This window comes from Phocoena phocoena, chromosome 11, assembly GCF_963924675.1.
Source record: "Phocoena phocoena chromosome 11, mPhoPho1.1, whole genome shotgun sequence".
In the NCBI taxonomy this organism is placed as follows: Eukaryota; Metazoa; Chordata; class Mammalia; order Artiodactyla; family Phocoenidae; genus Phocoena; species Phocoena phocoena.
The window spans coordinates 96,686,088-96,701,873 of record NC_089229.1 but is presented as its reverse complement, the minus strand read 5'-3'; the positions used below and the strand labels follow the sequence as shown (position 1 = coordinate 96,701,873).

Genomic DNA, 15,786 nt, shown 5'->3' with positions numbered 1-15,786 from the left:
CCACGGGCAGGAAAGGGCAGAACACACATGTAGCGGGGCCTCCCAGCCCTGCTCCCAGGGGGCTGACATTCCACGCTGGCTCACTGTCCAAAGTGGCTCTGGACACCAGGCTACCCCGCGCTTTCTCCAGTTCCTGCAGTGTCAGTCCCCAGCCTCACCCTCCTGGGAACCCCTGCTGCCTCTCACCCTGTTTGCTGGTCCAGATCTACCCAGCTGTCTCAGAGGCAGCCCCGAGCAGACTGATTCCTGCCACAAACACAGTCCATGGGTAATTAAAAGGTATCTGCAGGGATCCAGCTGTTCCCCCATCCCATGACCACCCTCCTCGGCGGATAAGAGGGGCAACGGAGGGGGCAGAACGGGGACCAGAGAGGTAAGGAGAGAACGCTCCCAAGTTCAGAGGCTCCCGGCTCCTCTCCTGAACGTGCTTTGGTGGCCGACAATCCCGACAGTGAGAACGAGGACTCCCCCTTGCCCACACCAAGCTCAGACGGCAGAAGCATTACCCCCAGAGAGGTGGGACACTGCAGTTACTGAGACTCAGATGCAGGGTCTGAATCCCTCACTGGCACTAGCTCTTTGACCTTGACCAAGTAAACTCAGTTTTCTTATCTGAAAAATAAAGACAGTAATAGTAAATCTTTTATAGGGTTTTTACAAAGATTCAATGAGTTGCTTTAGGTACCGACCACAGTAAAAGTATTTGTTGTCATGACTGATATCTTCAAAAGCAGCATTGAGATGCTCAAGGAGGGAAGTGTCCAGATCCCTGCGGCCCCCGTGGCAGGAGGGAGAGAACAGGTCTTCCTGGCAGCACCAAGAAGGAGATTTCTGGTCACTGGATGGAGGCAAGGTCCCAGGGCCAGAGAGGCCGTGGGGACACAGCCCTGGTCACGCAGACAGTTCCTGACATACGATCCGTATGAAATTGTGTCTGTGTTTCTGAAGGATTTCATGATCACATGGAGACAAGCCTGGCCTAAACGCAAACATCAACAAGTCCACAGCCACGGTAATCATCCTGGGCTGTGGGATTTGCCCCAAGGGCAGAGCTGCAAGGTGCTGAGAGAAAGAAGAAAGGAGAGAACTGGAGAGGGAGAGGGAGGGAAGAAAGCTAGGGAAGACTGCTAACAACCCCCAGGGCTCAACCTCTTCCCCAGGAGGGTCACCAATCCTCTCAACGCTGGACCCGAGGGCAGCCTGAAAGGGCTCAGGTTTACCCCAGCGGTGCCCGCCCTGTGTGTGTGTGTCTGTCTCCCCTGCCGACCCTTCCTCCCACCCCCTCCTCTTGTTTTTGTTCGCTCTGCCCTCCCCTCAGGACGGGGGCGGGGGGGGGGGGGGCTCTGAAGGCTACAGCATCTTTGTCCCTGGCTGGGGAAGCTGCGGCAGAAGAAGCCGGAAGGTGGAGAGGGGGTGAGGGGGGAAGGAAATGCGGGCAGGGTTCCAGGCTGCGGAGAGTGGGAGCAGGGCTCAGGGAAAGGGAGCAGGGTCTCTCTTCTTGGGAAAGCCTTCCCTGCCAACTCCAGCTCTTGGGGACGGTCCCCTCCCCTGAACAACTCCACCGTGTACTGCCTTTGCTACACATTATACTTTGAGCCAATTCAACACACTTGAGTATCTACTATGTGTCAGACTGTACAAACAAAAGAGGAATAAAACACAATCTCTGCTCGCAAAGTCTTCAATCTATCTGGGGATAAGTGAAGCTCCAGAGGGCGCAAAACTAAGTGTTTTGGTAATTCTGCCCAAGAACAAGGAACATTAGATTAAGGACAGACACAAAAGAGCACCAGATAACATTTTGGTTTTTTTTTTGCAGTACGCGGGCCTCTCACTGCCGTGGCCTCTGGACGCGCAGGCTCAGCGGCCACGGCTCACGGGCCCAGCCGCTCCGTGGCGTGTGGGATCTTCCCGGACCGGGGCACGAACCCGTGTCCCCTGCATCGGCAGGCGGACCCTCAACCACTGCGCCACTGGGGAAGCCCCAGATAACATTTTCAAAAGTCCCTTTTCAATTATCTGCAAAGATAAAGTCTCCATTTGATGTCAGTACATCTTTAAGCTCTCTGACGCTAACTAAGCTTCCTTCTTTCTTTTAACCTTTTCTCCTGCTTCTGTAATTGAGGTACAACTGACATAGAGCATCATGCTAGTTTTAAGTGCATGACGGCATAAGCCGCCTTCTCCACAGACAGTGAGCCTCTGTTCCCCAGCCTCGGACCTTCTGCAGCCAACTGCGTCCCGCTGCAAACCAGTGATGTTGCTGTGTTTCCGCTGTGGCTTAGTTTTGAAGGTATTTTCTATTTATTGATGTGCTGGTTTTCCATTGATAATAATGACACAGTACTTCCTTTTAAAATAAATTTAAGTTTAAAAAGTGAACTTAGCAGAAACATTCAGCAAGTAACAGCATAAATAGCAAATGGCTATTTACTATTTATCACGAAACAGTTGAGCTGGGGTATTCAAGATCATGACCACAGTACCAAAATAACCGAAATTGTGAGACCCTTTGGCCAGAGGAACCCAGAAAAGAAGCAATCAGCATCTAAGCCTTCGTGATTACATCTCTTCCCCCAACTAGACATCAAACACCCCGCACCTCCTCCCTTTGGGGAGGCCTAATCCACACACTGGCATGTTCATTCACTCAGAAAATGGAAAGGAAGTTCAACCCAGCTCACAGGAAGGGTACAAATCGTGGAAAATTAAAGCAAAATGTGGCAGGTGGGAGAGCCAACTTGGGCCCGTGGCAAAGAGGAAAGCCCAATGCAAGAAGCAAGCCCACACCGTTCCTACAAAGACCTGGGGAAGTGATGGCCCTTCTTCCTAGGACATTCTGCAGCCTGTGAAGTATCTTCACCCGTGGAAGGGGCTGCTCCAGGGCTCAGATGAGAAGATTGGCCCAGCGTGGCTAAGAAACGTGCACAAAGGCCACGCCCGTGACCCCGGCTTGTCGCCCTCTGCGCTCCAGATTTCTCCCCTCTACCTTCTGCCGTCACAGAAGTCCAGGTGACAGCAGGAGATAACTCCCGCCCACAGCCACTGGTCTTCTAAATGTTCTGCCAGCACAGCCCTGCTCCCAGGCCCTGGCCCAAGTCGGCCTGAATGCATCCCCTCCAGCTGCACCCGGAGCGCAGGACATAGCAACGCACAGCGTGGGCAGGGTTCCAGCAGCAAATCCCCCCCAGGCCGGGGCCCCGGGCTTCAGCTCCGAAGCCTTTGGTCGTTTCCCAGTCTGCACTTGACAAAGAAAACACGACCCGTCAGCACACCCTCCAAATCCCACTCCTCTGACTTCCCGATCCTGAAAACGTGCTAAACCCCGCAGGCGCTCTCCCAGGCCTGGGAAACCTCGACCCTCCAAGGGCCGGTGGGTGAGTTAAGTCCCCGGGGCTGGAGGAGCTCAGAGAGCGGGGGCAGCCATCCACAGGCAGCTATCTCCCACCTCTTGACACCTGACGGCGAGCCATCCCCCAGCAGAAACACGACGAGACAGTGACAAGAATACCGGCGGTCACCTAGCCTAGGCCCACGGCCCGGCCCCACAACTGCGGAGCTAGACAGAGAGTCGGGCTGCTGGCCGTCACGGGTGGGAGACAGCAGAGGGACTCCCAAACCAGCGATGCCTGAGGGGCAGTGATCTCACGCTGGAAGATGTGGGGACGGACCCGGAGTCCCCCAGGAGCCCCATGCAGTACACGTCCACTTCCACGAACCTTTCAGGGGAGATTCACGCACTCTGGCCTCAGCCAACCTCCTGGGTGAGGAGGAGGGACGAGGGCGAGAGCGGGCGGGGTTTCCACCGTGCACGTCTGCTTCAGAAGACAGTGACACGGCCGGCTAACGGCTGACAATCCTGCCAGCTCTCCTTCCTCTTGCTCCCGCTGTCCCCTCGGCCTATCCTCCCTGAAGTCCCAATGCACAGAACAGGGGAGGCAGGGAGCACACTGGGGGCCCTGTCGCTTTTGCTTGTGGCCTGGATGTAAACAGGCGCGTTATCTCCCCGGGGCAAAGGCCACGGCCCTACTCAGACCCGCCATCCACTCACCCCTGGCTCGTCCAGGAAAGTCGGGCTTCTCAGCAGAGCACACAGCGAGGAGCTGCCTGTTCCCAGGCCGACACGCCCAGGTCACAGTGTTCCTTGCAGAACCCTTCACGAAAGTCCTTAAAACACCAACATGCTTAATTCCAACATTCAAACTGGGACCAATTTTAGTGGAAGAACTCATAGGATAGGCAACAGAAAATCACCACCAAAATCAAATGCAAAATTAAACCTGATGGGCCAACTCTAAGCTTCCCCATTAATATTCTCCTCCTTCTCACCCACTTCCTCTGCCCTCACCAAGTACACACTGGCAGCCAGGTGCTAACAGCTCCCGAAGGCTGAAGGGAAAGACACGTAAGAACAATTTTAAATTGAGAAAATTGACTTTATCGGTACAGTTTTTGAGAACACTGAGAAAACAGTCTGCAGTGAAGAGAGGGGGACACGTAAGGCTGGTGGCCCAGAACATCCTCACCGTCGATCAAGCACCAGATACAACCAATGGTGTCTCCAGACCTCAAAGGCTCCAAGAAAGACCTCACCACATACAACACCCAGGTCAGCTAAGCCTTCCAAACCTGCACCCGCCTCCCCAGCGTCCCAGCTTGCAGAGGGCGAATCTTCCCTGGAGCGCTGATAAAAGTAGCAGACACAGCACGCTCAGGTCTGCTGGGCCCCGAGCATCTGGGGGCAGGGAGAGGGAAGGTGATTCAGTTAGAGCTTCAAGGCGGGAGTGGAACTTCTCCCGGTCACCCAGGCCCCGGGTCACTCTCCCAGCACTCTCTTCCCACCTCTGCAACTGCACTTTTAGACCTGACCGTGTGGCTCTCCGTGGTCACGTCTGCTTCGCCCAGCAGACTAGAGGCCTCAGCCCCACCTCGGAGGTGAACGTCTGCTAACGGGAGAGGCAGGAGAGAGGAGGCCAGAGGCGGAGCCCGGCGGGTCTTCTCGGGCAGCTGCTTCCCTTTTGGGCATCTTTACAGCTGAAGCGACTAGCCAAGCGGTCCCTGGCTGACAAAGACCTTGACTTTATCAAACGACCAGTGGAAAAAGGCCTTCTTTCTGCACGTTTGTCTCAGAGACCGAAATATCTAGCACTGCCGTGAAGAGGGATAATTAGCAGGATAGAGACCGGCTGTCCCCGACCCTCTCTTCACCAGATACAGAGACTGACGTAAATGAGAGAAGCAGGAGTGACACACAAAATACTGAACCCCCAGAAGAGCACAGTGTTAAGTGAGAACACGCACCAGCCACGGACCCCCGACAGTCATGCAAGGAGGCCCAGACACCAGGCTGCTGCCAGCAAGATGGACCTAACAGAAGGAGGTCATCTCCCGCATGACTCATTTGTCTACACAGACTCTCTGCCATCAGGATCTCATCCGCCAAAGACGGAACCAGCAGCGTGAGCTTGTACAAGTCACATCCTCTCGACTTCGGTTCCCACTCTCTTCCGGAACTGAGAGAAATTCCAAGCCCTTCCAGCTCACGTATCACAAGACCCCATTTCCGGGTGCCTCACAGATCACCCCTGGTAACAGAAAACCAGCAGAACACAAGCAGGCCAAGGGGTGCCCAGGCCAGAAGCCTTCAGCACGTCAACCGCTGATGCCTGCCCTCTGCTACCACAGCGGGGAATGGGATAATCAAAGCCCAGAACCTCCTTCCAGCCGCTTCTGAAGAATCCTAGGACTGCTAGAAGCTCACTGATCGATGAAAGACACCCGGACGTAAAGGACTTGAGAAAGAGCCAGCCCCCAGCGCCTTCTAACTCTGTTTAAACCCTTGGCCCGCTTTTCACCGGAGCCATTTCTTTGATAACCCGGGCAGCGTCTGTCTGCATGGCAGCGGGGCCATGTAAGCCAAACACCACCCTGCAGAGTCGCTGTAAGAAGGGAGGGGGAACAGGAGGGAGGAGACCCGGTCTCCAGGCACAGCCCTGTTCCCCAGCAGCCTGGCAAGGGACCTCTGTTCCTACATCAAGGGGACGAGAGATGGCCCAGCCATCCCAGTGGGGGCACCACGAGCATAAAATAAGAATAATGAATGTTAATTTTTTTTTCTTTTTTATAACTGAAGATTAGTTAGTTTACAATGCTGTATTATTTTCAAGTGTACAGCACAGTGACTCAGTTATACATACAGATACATTCTTTTTCAGATTCTTTTCCATTATAGGTTATCACAAGATATTGAGTTTAGTTCCCTGTGCTCTACAGCAGGTCCCTGTTGTTTACCCATTTTATAGACAGTGCTATGTATATGTTAATCCCGAACTCATTTATGTCCCCCTCCATCCCCTTTGGTAACCATGTTTGTTTTCTGTGTCTGGGAGTCTGTTTCTGTTTTGTAAACAGGTTCGCCTGTATCGTTTTTTTAGATCGCACATGTAAGTGATGTCACATATTTGTCTTTCTCTGTCTTTCTTACTTCGCTCAATACGATAATCTCTAGGTCCACCCGTGTCACTGCAAATGGCACTATTTCATTCTTTTTTATGGTTGAGTAGTATTCCACTGTATATATGTACCACACCTTCTTTATCCGTTCATCTGTCGATGGACGTTTAGGTTGCTTCCATACCTTGGCTATTGTAAATAGTGCTGCTGTGAACAACGGGGTGCGTGTATCTTTTCGAATTATAGTTTTCTCTGGATATATGCCTGTGAGTGGGATTGCTGGATCATACGGTAGTTCTGGTTTTAGTTTTTTAAGGCACCTCCATGCGGTCCATGAATGTTAATTTTTTAATTACAAACTCTGAAAAGGGAAATTGATATTCACCCACCCAGGTTTGGGGGACTTGACTTGCCCTCCTTGCTTCTCTCTGAATCCCCACCACAGGCTGCCTGGAGGCCTCTCCTGGGAGATCAGGTCCACCCAGCTCTGCTCTGCTCAGCTGTGCGGTCCCGAGGGCAGGGGCTGCTGCAGCTGTCTTTGTTGTGTTCTCTGAAGTTCCCTTGGGGCAGGAAAGAGGCAGGTGAGACGCCCTGGGCTCCAACACACAGCTTCAGAGTGGGGCAAGTGAGACAGGAACACATCCAAAGCCAGGGGGAAATCATCGTGTTTTCCCCAGTCATTAGTGCAAGTCAACAGCTGCGGGACTGCCACGCACACCCATGAGAGCGCAGCAGCATTGCCAGGAAACAGGATGGACTGGGGCGTGATTAAATGCCACATTCCCTGCACTCCCTATAGCCTTCCTTAAGAAGGCAAACCCCTATCCCATTCCTGAGGAGGAAACAGACTAACCTTATGATGGCGTCAACAGGGGTGTGGGAACCCCCAGCCCATAGAAATACACCGCTCCCCTCACTCCAGCACCCAACAGCCTGCTTGGGGCCTGAGGAAGAGCGAGGGATAGGAAGACCTCCAGGGGACACTGTCACCCTAGAAAAGCAAGCAGTACGGTTTTCCTAAGGATCAGGGAATCTCCTACATCCTAGTCTTCCCAGCAAAGGAAGATTATACACGTAAGAGAGAAGACAGTGCAGGTCTGAGTGTCTGTAATCTGCAGGGCTGCAAACTGATACCATAAAAGGAGAAATGGTCACCCGGGCTGGCCTGGTGCTTCGGGGAGGCCACCACAGCCTTCAGGAGAGCAAAAGGCCCAGACTGGTGGTAGTCACTGCTCTGCGCCCACCCTGTGCCCCTATAACGGAGGACAAAGCAAAGGTGCCCCTAAAGCAGGCCCCTTTTCTAGATCAATATCTCCAGGCCCCTGCAGAGAACCTCTGTGAATTCTGGGGAAGGAAAAATAGGAAACTGCTATCAAGGGCTTGTCACTTCTCCCTGGGATGGCAAAGCCCCCAGAAGGTCTCAGCTGGGGTTGAAATCCCAGCTGGATCACTCGGCAGATGTCACCGTGGCTGAGTCGCTAGCCTCTCCCAGCCTGTCTCCTCCTCTCCTCGAAAAGATGGGACTCACACCCGCCTTGCGGGATATTCACGGAGACTCAAAGAGGATGCACAGGTGGAAGCGAGATCCCACGTTATGCGACGTACAGAAGGCACTCAGAAGAGACAGTTTCCTTCCTTAAAGCCACAGGCCAGGGCTTCCCTGGTGGCGCAGTGGTTGAGAGTCCGCCTGCCGATGCAGGGGACGCGGGTTCGTGCCCCGGTCCGGGAAGATCCCACATGCCGCGGAGCGGCTGGGCCCGTGAGCCATGGCCGCTGAGCCTGCGCGTCCGGAGCCTGTGCTCCGCAACGGGAGAGGCCACAGCAGCGAGAGGCCCGCGTACCGCAAAAAAAAAAAAAAAAAAATCACACTCTAAAGACAGAGCAATTTCCCAAAGCTGCCCTACCACTGTCCAAGGGCCTAGGAGGACGGAGGTGCCCGTCAGCTGTTTAATCCGATGTGTGAAAGCTCCTCCCTGCAAAGGGCTGATGACAAAGTCGAGAAACAGTGGCCTCTGGTCTGAGGAGAGCGGGGCAGCCTTTGATTTTCCCAGCCGCCAGCTTCCCCCCTAAATGAGCCCCACTGGGAGGCCACAACGTCCCACACCTCAGAGGTCCCCTAGGCGACTCCTTTTGAGCCAGCACAGTAATTTGGGTTGACGTGTCAGGCGTCAGGGCTACAGGGTGCGGGGTCAGGTGTCAGAGTCATCCTTTGCCTTGACGGGAGGGGGTCTCCTCTCCGCAGAGAGAGAGGAGCTTGGTCATTCCTGGGCTGCCAGCCGACACCAGGCCAGAGAAGAGGGTTCCGCCTCCTGAATGAAGCTGTTGGCTTCCAGGGCTCGCCAGCCGGCACCGTGCCCCTTGTACACCTGACTCTGCCCAAAGCAGCCCACGGAGCTGCCGGAGCTGCAGGGCCGTGTGCTGATTAGAGGCAGCTCCTGCTATGGGTCCTCTGGCGCCCTAATCCCAGGAGGCCAGCGCCGAGCAGGGGCCGCCTGGTCTCCCTGTCGATGCCCTCCCTCCACTCCCAGTTGGGAACGTCGGCTGCTCACAGAGATGAAGTTTGGGGCCACGCCTGCTGGAGTTTCCGGGCCTGCAGGCTGGGAGAAGGTCTTTACCGCCAAGCCCACGAGCAGGACCTCCAGGCCCACCAAGTACATCGCATGCTCCAGGCTCTGGATTCCCCCCGGTGCCACCTGAGTCTCTGCCTCTGTCCCTCGGGCTCAGTCTCACTCAGGGTAGGAGGTCTGGGAGCGCTCGGGAGGAGGTGAGTCACAGGAGGCCTTGTTCAGCCCACCCATTCTACAGCCTGTCTGGAGGCTCGAGGCTGGGTGAGTCCCTCAACTGCTTGCACCAGCCTCCCGTTCGGCAGCGATGCTCAACTCCAAACAGGGGGCCCTCATTTATCCGAACTGGCAGCGAGGATGCAGGGGTCTCTGTCATCCACAGGCACCTCCAGTGGGGTCTCTATTTTTTTAATTTTTTTTTTGGCCACGCCACGTGGCATACGGGATCTTACTTCCCCGACCAGGGATCAAACCCTTGCCCCCTGCAGTGGAAGCACAGAGTCTTAACCACTGGGCCGCCAGGGAAGTCCCTCCAGCGAGGTCTTCAGAGGAAATTCTAATCAAATGACCAAACGTAAGAAAACAGAGCCAACTGTGGTTTAGTCATCCAATAAATACTGAATAGTCTTTAAAATACGAACATGGACCTTGTCAATACATGGCAATACGTACACAAAATGAAAAGTGAAACACCAAACGCAAAGTACACGTCAGTTCTCCTCCTGTCTAAAGCACGGCCAGGTACCAACTAGGGTTGAAGTGAACTCCACGATCCTCAATCAAGTAGAGCTTGGTGGCCGCAAAGTTCTTTCAGCCTGTAAGGTTAAGTGAACATTCTCCATGGAAACTAGAGCCGGCGGTCCAGCCCGGAAGAGCGGAGACAGCCGCGCAGGTGGGGCCACCGCACGCGCTCTCCGAACGGCCGCCAGGGGAAGCCGAGCAATGTCCCCGCCCCCGTGAGGGGCCAGTTCCAGGCTGCCGCTCACGGCCAGAGGCGGTGCATCCTGACACACAGAAGCGCGGTTCAGACCCCCACAGGCCCCAGGAAAGCTGTTCAGATCCTCACGGTCTCCAGCTCTCGGGGTTTAGCACCAACATGGCATGGGGGCTGGGGGGGAAGAGATGGAGCAGATGATGGGACACCGCCCTGAAGGAGGTGACAATTCATTCGCAACCTTGTTGGGTGGCAGCTGGGTGCTCTTATCATTCGGGGAGCGACTAGGTAAACAAGCGCTCGGCGGTTAGAAAAAAGCGATTAGGTCCACATGCATTACATGAATGGTCTGAAAAATATAGTGCTGGGGGGAAAAGAAAGCAGCAGAATGGGCTGTAAAACAGAGCTCCTCTATGCAAATCAAAACTGCACACGGTTCCGAGAAACTGTCACCACCGAGAGGAGCCTGAGGAAACATGACACTGAATATAACGTGGGATCTGGGCTGGGATCCTGGAGGAGAAAAAGAGAGAAGGTAAAACCTAAGGAAGTCTGAACAGAGGAGGGATTTTCCTTAATGACAGTGTATCAATATCGGCTCGTTAACTGTGACAAATGTACCATATTAATAACAGAGGAGACTGGGTGTGTGGGACAGGGCAGCTCTCTGTCCAATGTTTCTGTAAACTTAAAACTGTTCTAAACAATAGCGTCTATTTTTTAAATGAAAAACAAATTGCATACGGTGAGAATGACACTATGCATTTCCCAGAAACACGAGGCGTTGGAATGATTGCCTGTGGAAGGAGCAGGCGTTTGGAGTGAAGGGCCGGGGGTATTTTAAAAAGTCACAAGAAGGGCCTTTGCAGAACATCGATAATAATGCACCATGGCCGAGCACTATAATTAACTCAACTCCGCATCAGAGGCGCCAACGCAAGTAAGAATAATTAACTTTTAGAAAAGAGAAAGAAAAAAGAACCAGAAAAACACTGCAAGACAGGAGGTCACGATGGCTACATGAGTGGTGGAGGCCCTGATGACAGAAGGGACTTGGGGAAGGCTGAGTAGCTTGGAAAGGCCCCAAGAAAGAACAGTTAAGTCAGCCTTGAAGCCCGGGCTAGGGGCCAGGAGGGAGGTGCTTTGGGTGGGTACACAACAGGAACAACAGTCCAGGACACACTCCACAGCGCCACCTAACACTAGTCAGTCCTAAGAGCTAGCTCTGGGCCCTCCTAGTTCCCAGCCAAAGCCAGGAAAATCCAATAGCAACCAAAATGAAACACGCTGGAGGGCAGCAAAGACAGCGGCGATACTAGCAGCAGTAGGAGGAGTTACAAGGACAGTTACATTTGAATTTCAGATTAGCAACAAATAAGTTTTTAGTACGAGTATGTCCCCAGTATTGCATGGGACACACTTAAGCTAAAAAATGTATTTGCTGTTCATCTGAATTCAAATTTAACTAGGCATCTTGAGTTTTTATTTGCTAAATCTGGGAACTCTCAATAATAACAATGCAGTAACACTCACTGTTACTATTCCAGATACTTTACTTGGTTGTCTTATTTCATCTTCACCACAAACCAATGAAGAATGTATTGTTTCTCCCTTTTTACAGACAAGGAAACTGCGATTCAAAAGGATCGAGTCACTTGCTCAGGGTCGTGAGGCTGGCAGATGCCAGGCCTGGGATGTGAACATCTGGACTCAGACTCCAGAGTCCAGCTCTGGAGCAGGTTGCTGTCTCCCAACTCAGCAGCCACACGAGGCCCAGGCCTCCGCTCCCTGAGCCTCCTTGACTCCCTGACACCCAGAGAAGGTGCAGCCTCCCATGGTGGTGGTGTCAATTGCTCCTCGTATGGCCCTCCAAACACGCCGCTACCCAAAGAAACCTTCCCGCCAGACCCCGATCAGAGGCACCAAGCAAACTCTGGATTTCCAAAAGTCAAAGTCAGCATCCCCACTGCAAGGGAGCCCCGAGTAGCCCTAAAAGAGAACAATGTCCCTACAGTGGTGCAAATAATGAGAGAAGGGGCTCCCGGTTTAAGAGTCTGGATGAGCAGCACAGGTCCGCACAAGGGGTCTGAGCCGGGCCACATAAAAAATGGGTGAATGACCTCTGGGGGTCCCTTCCAGTTTGGGGATGGCATTAATGGGAACCTCACAAAACAGGTTCCTGATGAGAATGTCACCCCGCTCCTCAGCATGACACCCTTTTCAATAATCATAATGAGTACTTATTGAGCATCTACTGCGTACCAGACGTTGTGCTAGATGTTTTCATTGCCCCTTCTAAGGAGGGGGCATATAAAACCACAATCCTGCAGGACGTCTATTATTTTGCAAATGAGGAACCTGAGACTCAAGGACATCACTTATTTATTCAACTAACACTGGTTAAGCTCCTACTATGTGCCAGACTCTGTCCTAGGTGCTAGGGATACAGCAGTGAACCAAACAAGACCCCTGCCTTCATGGAGCCAGTAGGGTCACAGATTAAAAAATAAACAAATCTACCATGTTATTTCAGGTGCTCGGTATGATGAAGAAAAGCTAAGCAGAGTCAAGGAACAGAATGATAGGGCTGGGAGTACTGTGCCTAAGACGGTCAAGGAAGAGGTCTGGAAGGAGGTAACGTTCGGGCAGAAGGCTGTAGTGAGGGCCCAAGGCAGAGGGGGCAACCAGCGCCAAGACCCTGAAGTAACGGTGACCAACACACAACCCATAAAAGCCCATGGGCTGGAGCCAGCACGGGAGGGTGGGAGGGGGAGGAGATGAGTTTGGATGGGATGGCGAGGCAGGTCATCTTTAAAGGATCATATGGTGTGAAGAAATGGATGGAGAAGTGACAAAATGGATGGCCGGACGGATGGCCGGACGAATATGTAGATACATGGATTTCCATAGGCTGGCTACTGCTCAGAGGTCGGAATACATACAGCTCACAAGTTGATAAAATATATCTGATGTTCAGTTCCCAAATAACCAACTCCCTGAAGGCCCTGGGCAAGCACATTCCCTTTTTTTTTTTTTTTTTTTTTTTTTTTTGGCTGCGCTGGTTGCAGGATCTTAGTTCCCTGACCAGGGATCAAACTCACGCCCTCAGGAGTGAAAAACGTGGAGTCCTAACCACTGGACCGCCGGGGAATTCCCACACGTTCCTTAACAATGTAGTTCTTCTATACAGGAATTTTAATTCAACAGGCAAACCAGGTCTTCATTCGACGGAAACCATTACAAAGGTCAGAGGATGGCGAGCCAGCAAGAAATGTCGTGTCTTCTGTCTCTAACTAAGCCAGCTTCCACAGAGCAGATGGGCACCCCACCGCCAGCACCAGCACCTGGGATCTCAAAACTCTTCCTCAAGTCCTTGAGCAAAAAAAATCTGGTTTGCCCACCAGAAAAAAAAAAAAAAAAAAAAAAACAATGCCAAACGCTAGAACAAAGCCAAGGCTTCCTGCAGGAGCCCAGCTTGCTTAGCCATCCCACCCCGTACCCTCTGCCACCTGCCCGACCTCACCTCCAAGTCCTTCTCCAGCTCCAGCCCGGCCTCCAGCAGGTTGTGCTCAAACTCCTCCCGCTGCTCCTTCCTCTCCTCCTCCAGGGCGTCGAGCGGCCCCGGCTCAATGTCACCGGGAGCCCCCGCGTCGGGGTCCTTGCCCGTCTCGCCATTAGAGATGATCGCCAGCGAGTGGCCAGGGGAGCCATGGCCGGGGTGCGCCCCGCGTTTCCGGTAGTGGTAGACGAGCACGTAGTCGACCTTCCTCTGGTTGTCGTGGAAGTGCAGGCGGCTCAGACGGGGCTCCGAGGACAGCGGCTCGCAGGCCTCCAGATAGTTGTTGATGACCTGGCCGGAGAGAACAGGACACGGGCGGCGAGGTCCAGTGAGGGAGGGGCGAGAGGCGCGGGAGGCTGACCTTGCGCTCTGCACCCCGGGAGGGGGACTTGGAAGCCAGGCCCTCCCGGCCCCAAGGAAAGGACAGAGGGGTCCCAGTTCATCGGCCACGACGGGCCCGCAGCGCCTCCACCCCATACCGGGTGCAGCCCGGGCCCCGGCCGCCCGCCGCTGTGGCGCCCACGCACACGTGCACGCTCCGGTACCCGGATGCACAGGCGGCGCCAACACCACGCGTCCCACCGCCCGCCTCCCTTCGCGCCTAGAGCCCCACGCCCGCCCCCGCGCATGCGCACAATCCCGCACTCGGCCTCCCAGCGGACGCGCCCGCACACACTGTGCGCACGCGCGTCACCCGAGTACGCTCTGACACGCGGCGCCCAGCACGCACCACGACACCCCCTCCTCCTTGCAGATGTGCGGCCATCCTGCAAACACGCAGTACTCACCGGCAGGTCCTCTGGATCCATCGGAACACAGGCCGATTTCTAGCCGCCTGGCCCACCCCTGCCCCCACCCCACGCGGATTCACTGTACACTCTGCCCCTCACAGCCCCACATCCTCCCGCTCCTCCTCCTCCTCTCCAGCCACTGGCGAGGACCCTGCCAGAGCCGGCGGCGGTCCACTCCCGTCTGCTCCCCGAGGTGGGAGGTTGAGAGAGGAGGAGGAGAAAGCACGAGGCAGAGTGGAGGGAGGGACCTGCCTCCCCCTTTGGGTGTTTCCCTGTTTATTACCGCTTTGATACCCAGCTGCCTCTGCAGCCATCTGAGAGGTCACCTGGGCAACCAGATGAAGCGCCAGGCACAGGAGAGAGCCTCGGAGCCGCCCCAGCAAAGGTCTGGTTCCTCCGACCTGAGGGAGGGGAGCCCGGGAGTCTGCAGACCAATGGGCGGGGCCCCCTGGCCTTTCACACGCCCGCCTTCCGGGTCCTCCTCTGACCAGAGGGCCCCGGCGCTGCTGGGACAGTGTGTCACCATGACTCAGAGAGACAGGAGAGGAAAAGATCCTAACAGAAGCCCCTCCCCCGACACCTGCCTCCCAGGTGGAGGAACCCCCAGTCCACAGGCTTCCTGGGGACCCCGCACAGGCCGGCCCATCCACCTACCCCAGTACTCACAGAGCTGTTTGGGGACCTCCCTCCACCAGACGCCTGGCTGGAACGTCGGGTGAAACTGCCCTGGAGACCCCGGGCTCCGGGACGCGGCACTTGGAGGCATTGTTGTCCGTGTTTGGGGCCCTGGCCCCCTCTGACCACTGCCCGGGGGCACAGCCGGTGTGGCGAGCCAGGGAGCAGGGAGATACCTGTGTGAGGCAAGGACAAAGGGGGACAGCAGCTTCAGGGGATGGGAAGCCCGGGGACCCGTAGAAACTGAGGCACTGAGGCGGGGACACCAGGGTGACCCTAACTAAGACCGCGGCCATATCTCCCCACAGCTGTCCCCTCACCCCGGTCATTCCTCACAGGCTTAGTTAGGTTCACGCTGGCCACAGGGCTGGGGGTGTCCCCATCTCTCTCTCTCTCTCTCTCTCTCTCACACACACACACACACACACACACACACACACACACACACATACATGTAGCCACCAGCAGGAACTCCTCCCGATGACGGCTGTCATAATCCCTCATGATTCTCAGACAAGTGGAGAGGGGTGGCACCCGGGGGGGCAGGGTGGGTGGGGCACTGCCTGGAGAGCCAGCCTGAATTAATGCCAAAGGCTTAGCCTTCAGGGTCCCTCCTGAGGCAGCAAGACCAGCAGGCACCCTGGCAGCCCTCACAGCCCTCGAGGAGACAGCAAGGACAGACCAAGAGTGGGTGCAGGGCGGGGGCAACCTCTGACCTCCAGGGCCCTTGAAGGGTCCCCATGCCCCTGCTGCCCCCTGGCCCCCCCCAGAGCAGCCCTTCAGGGCACCTGGGCTGACACCTCAGCTCTG

At 54.9% G+C, this 15,786-nt stretch overlaps 1 protein-coding gene across 1 annotated transcript in view; it reads right to left on the bottom strand.

Moving 5' to 3' along the window:
- The window catches only part of ANO2 (anoctamin 2), a 318,802-nt gene extending 304,483 nt beyond the window's left edge, over window positions 1-14,319 (bottom strand). Inside the window, exons 1-2 of the mRNA XM_065886527.1 lie at window positions 14,299-14,319; window positions 13,475-13,801 (exon numbers count right to left, since the gene is read on the bottom strand). Of these exons, the coding sequence (XP_065742599.1) occupies window positions 13,475-13,801; window positions 14,299-14,319 (348 nt within the window). The remainder of the gene's footprint in view (window positions 1-13,474; window positions 13,802-14,298) is intronic.
- Window positions 14,320-15,786: the final 1,467 nt, after the last annotated feature.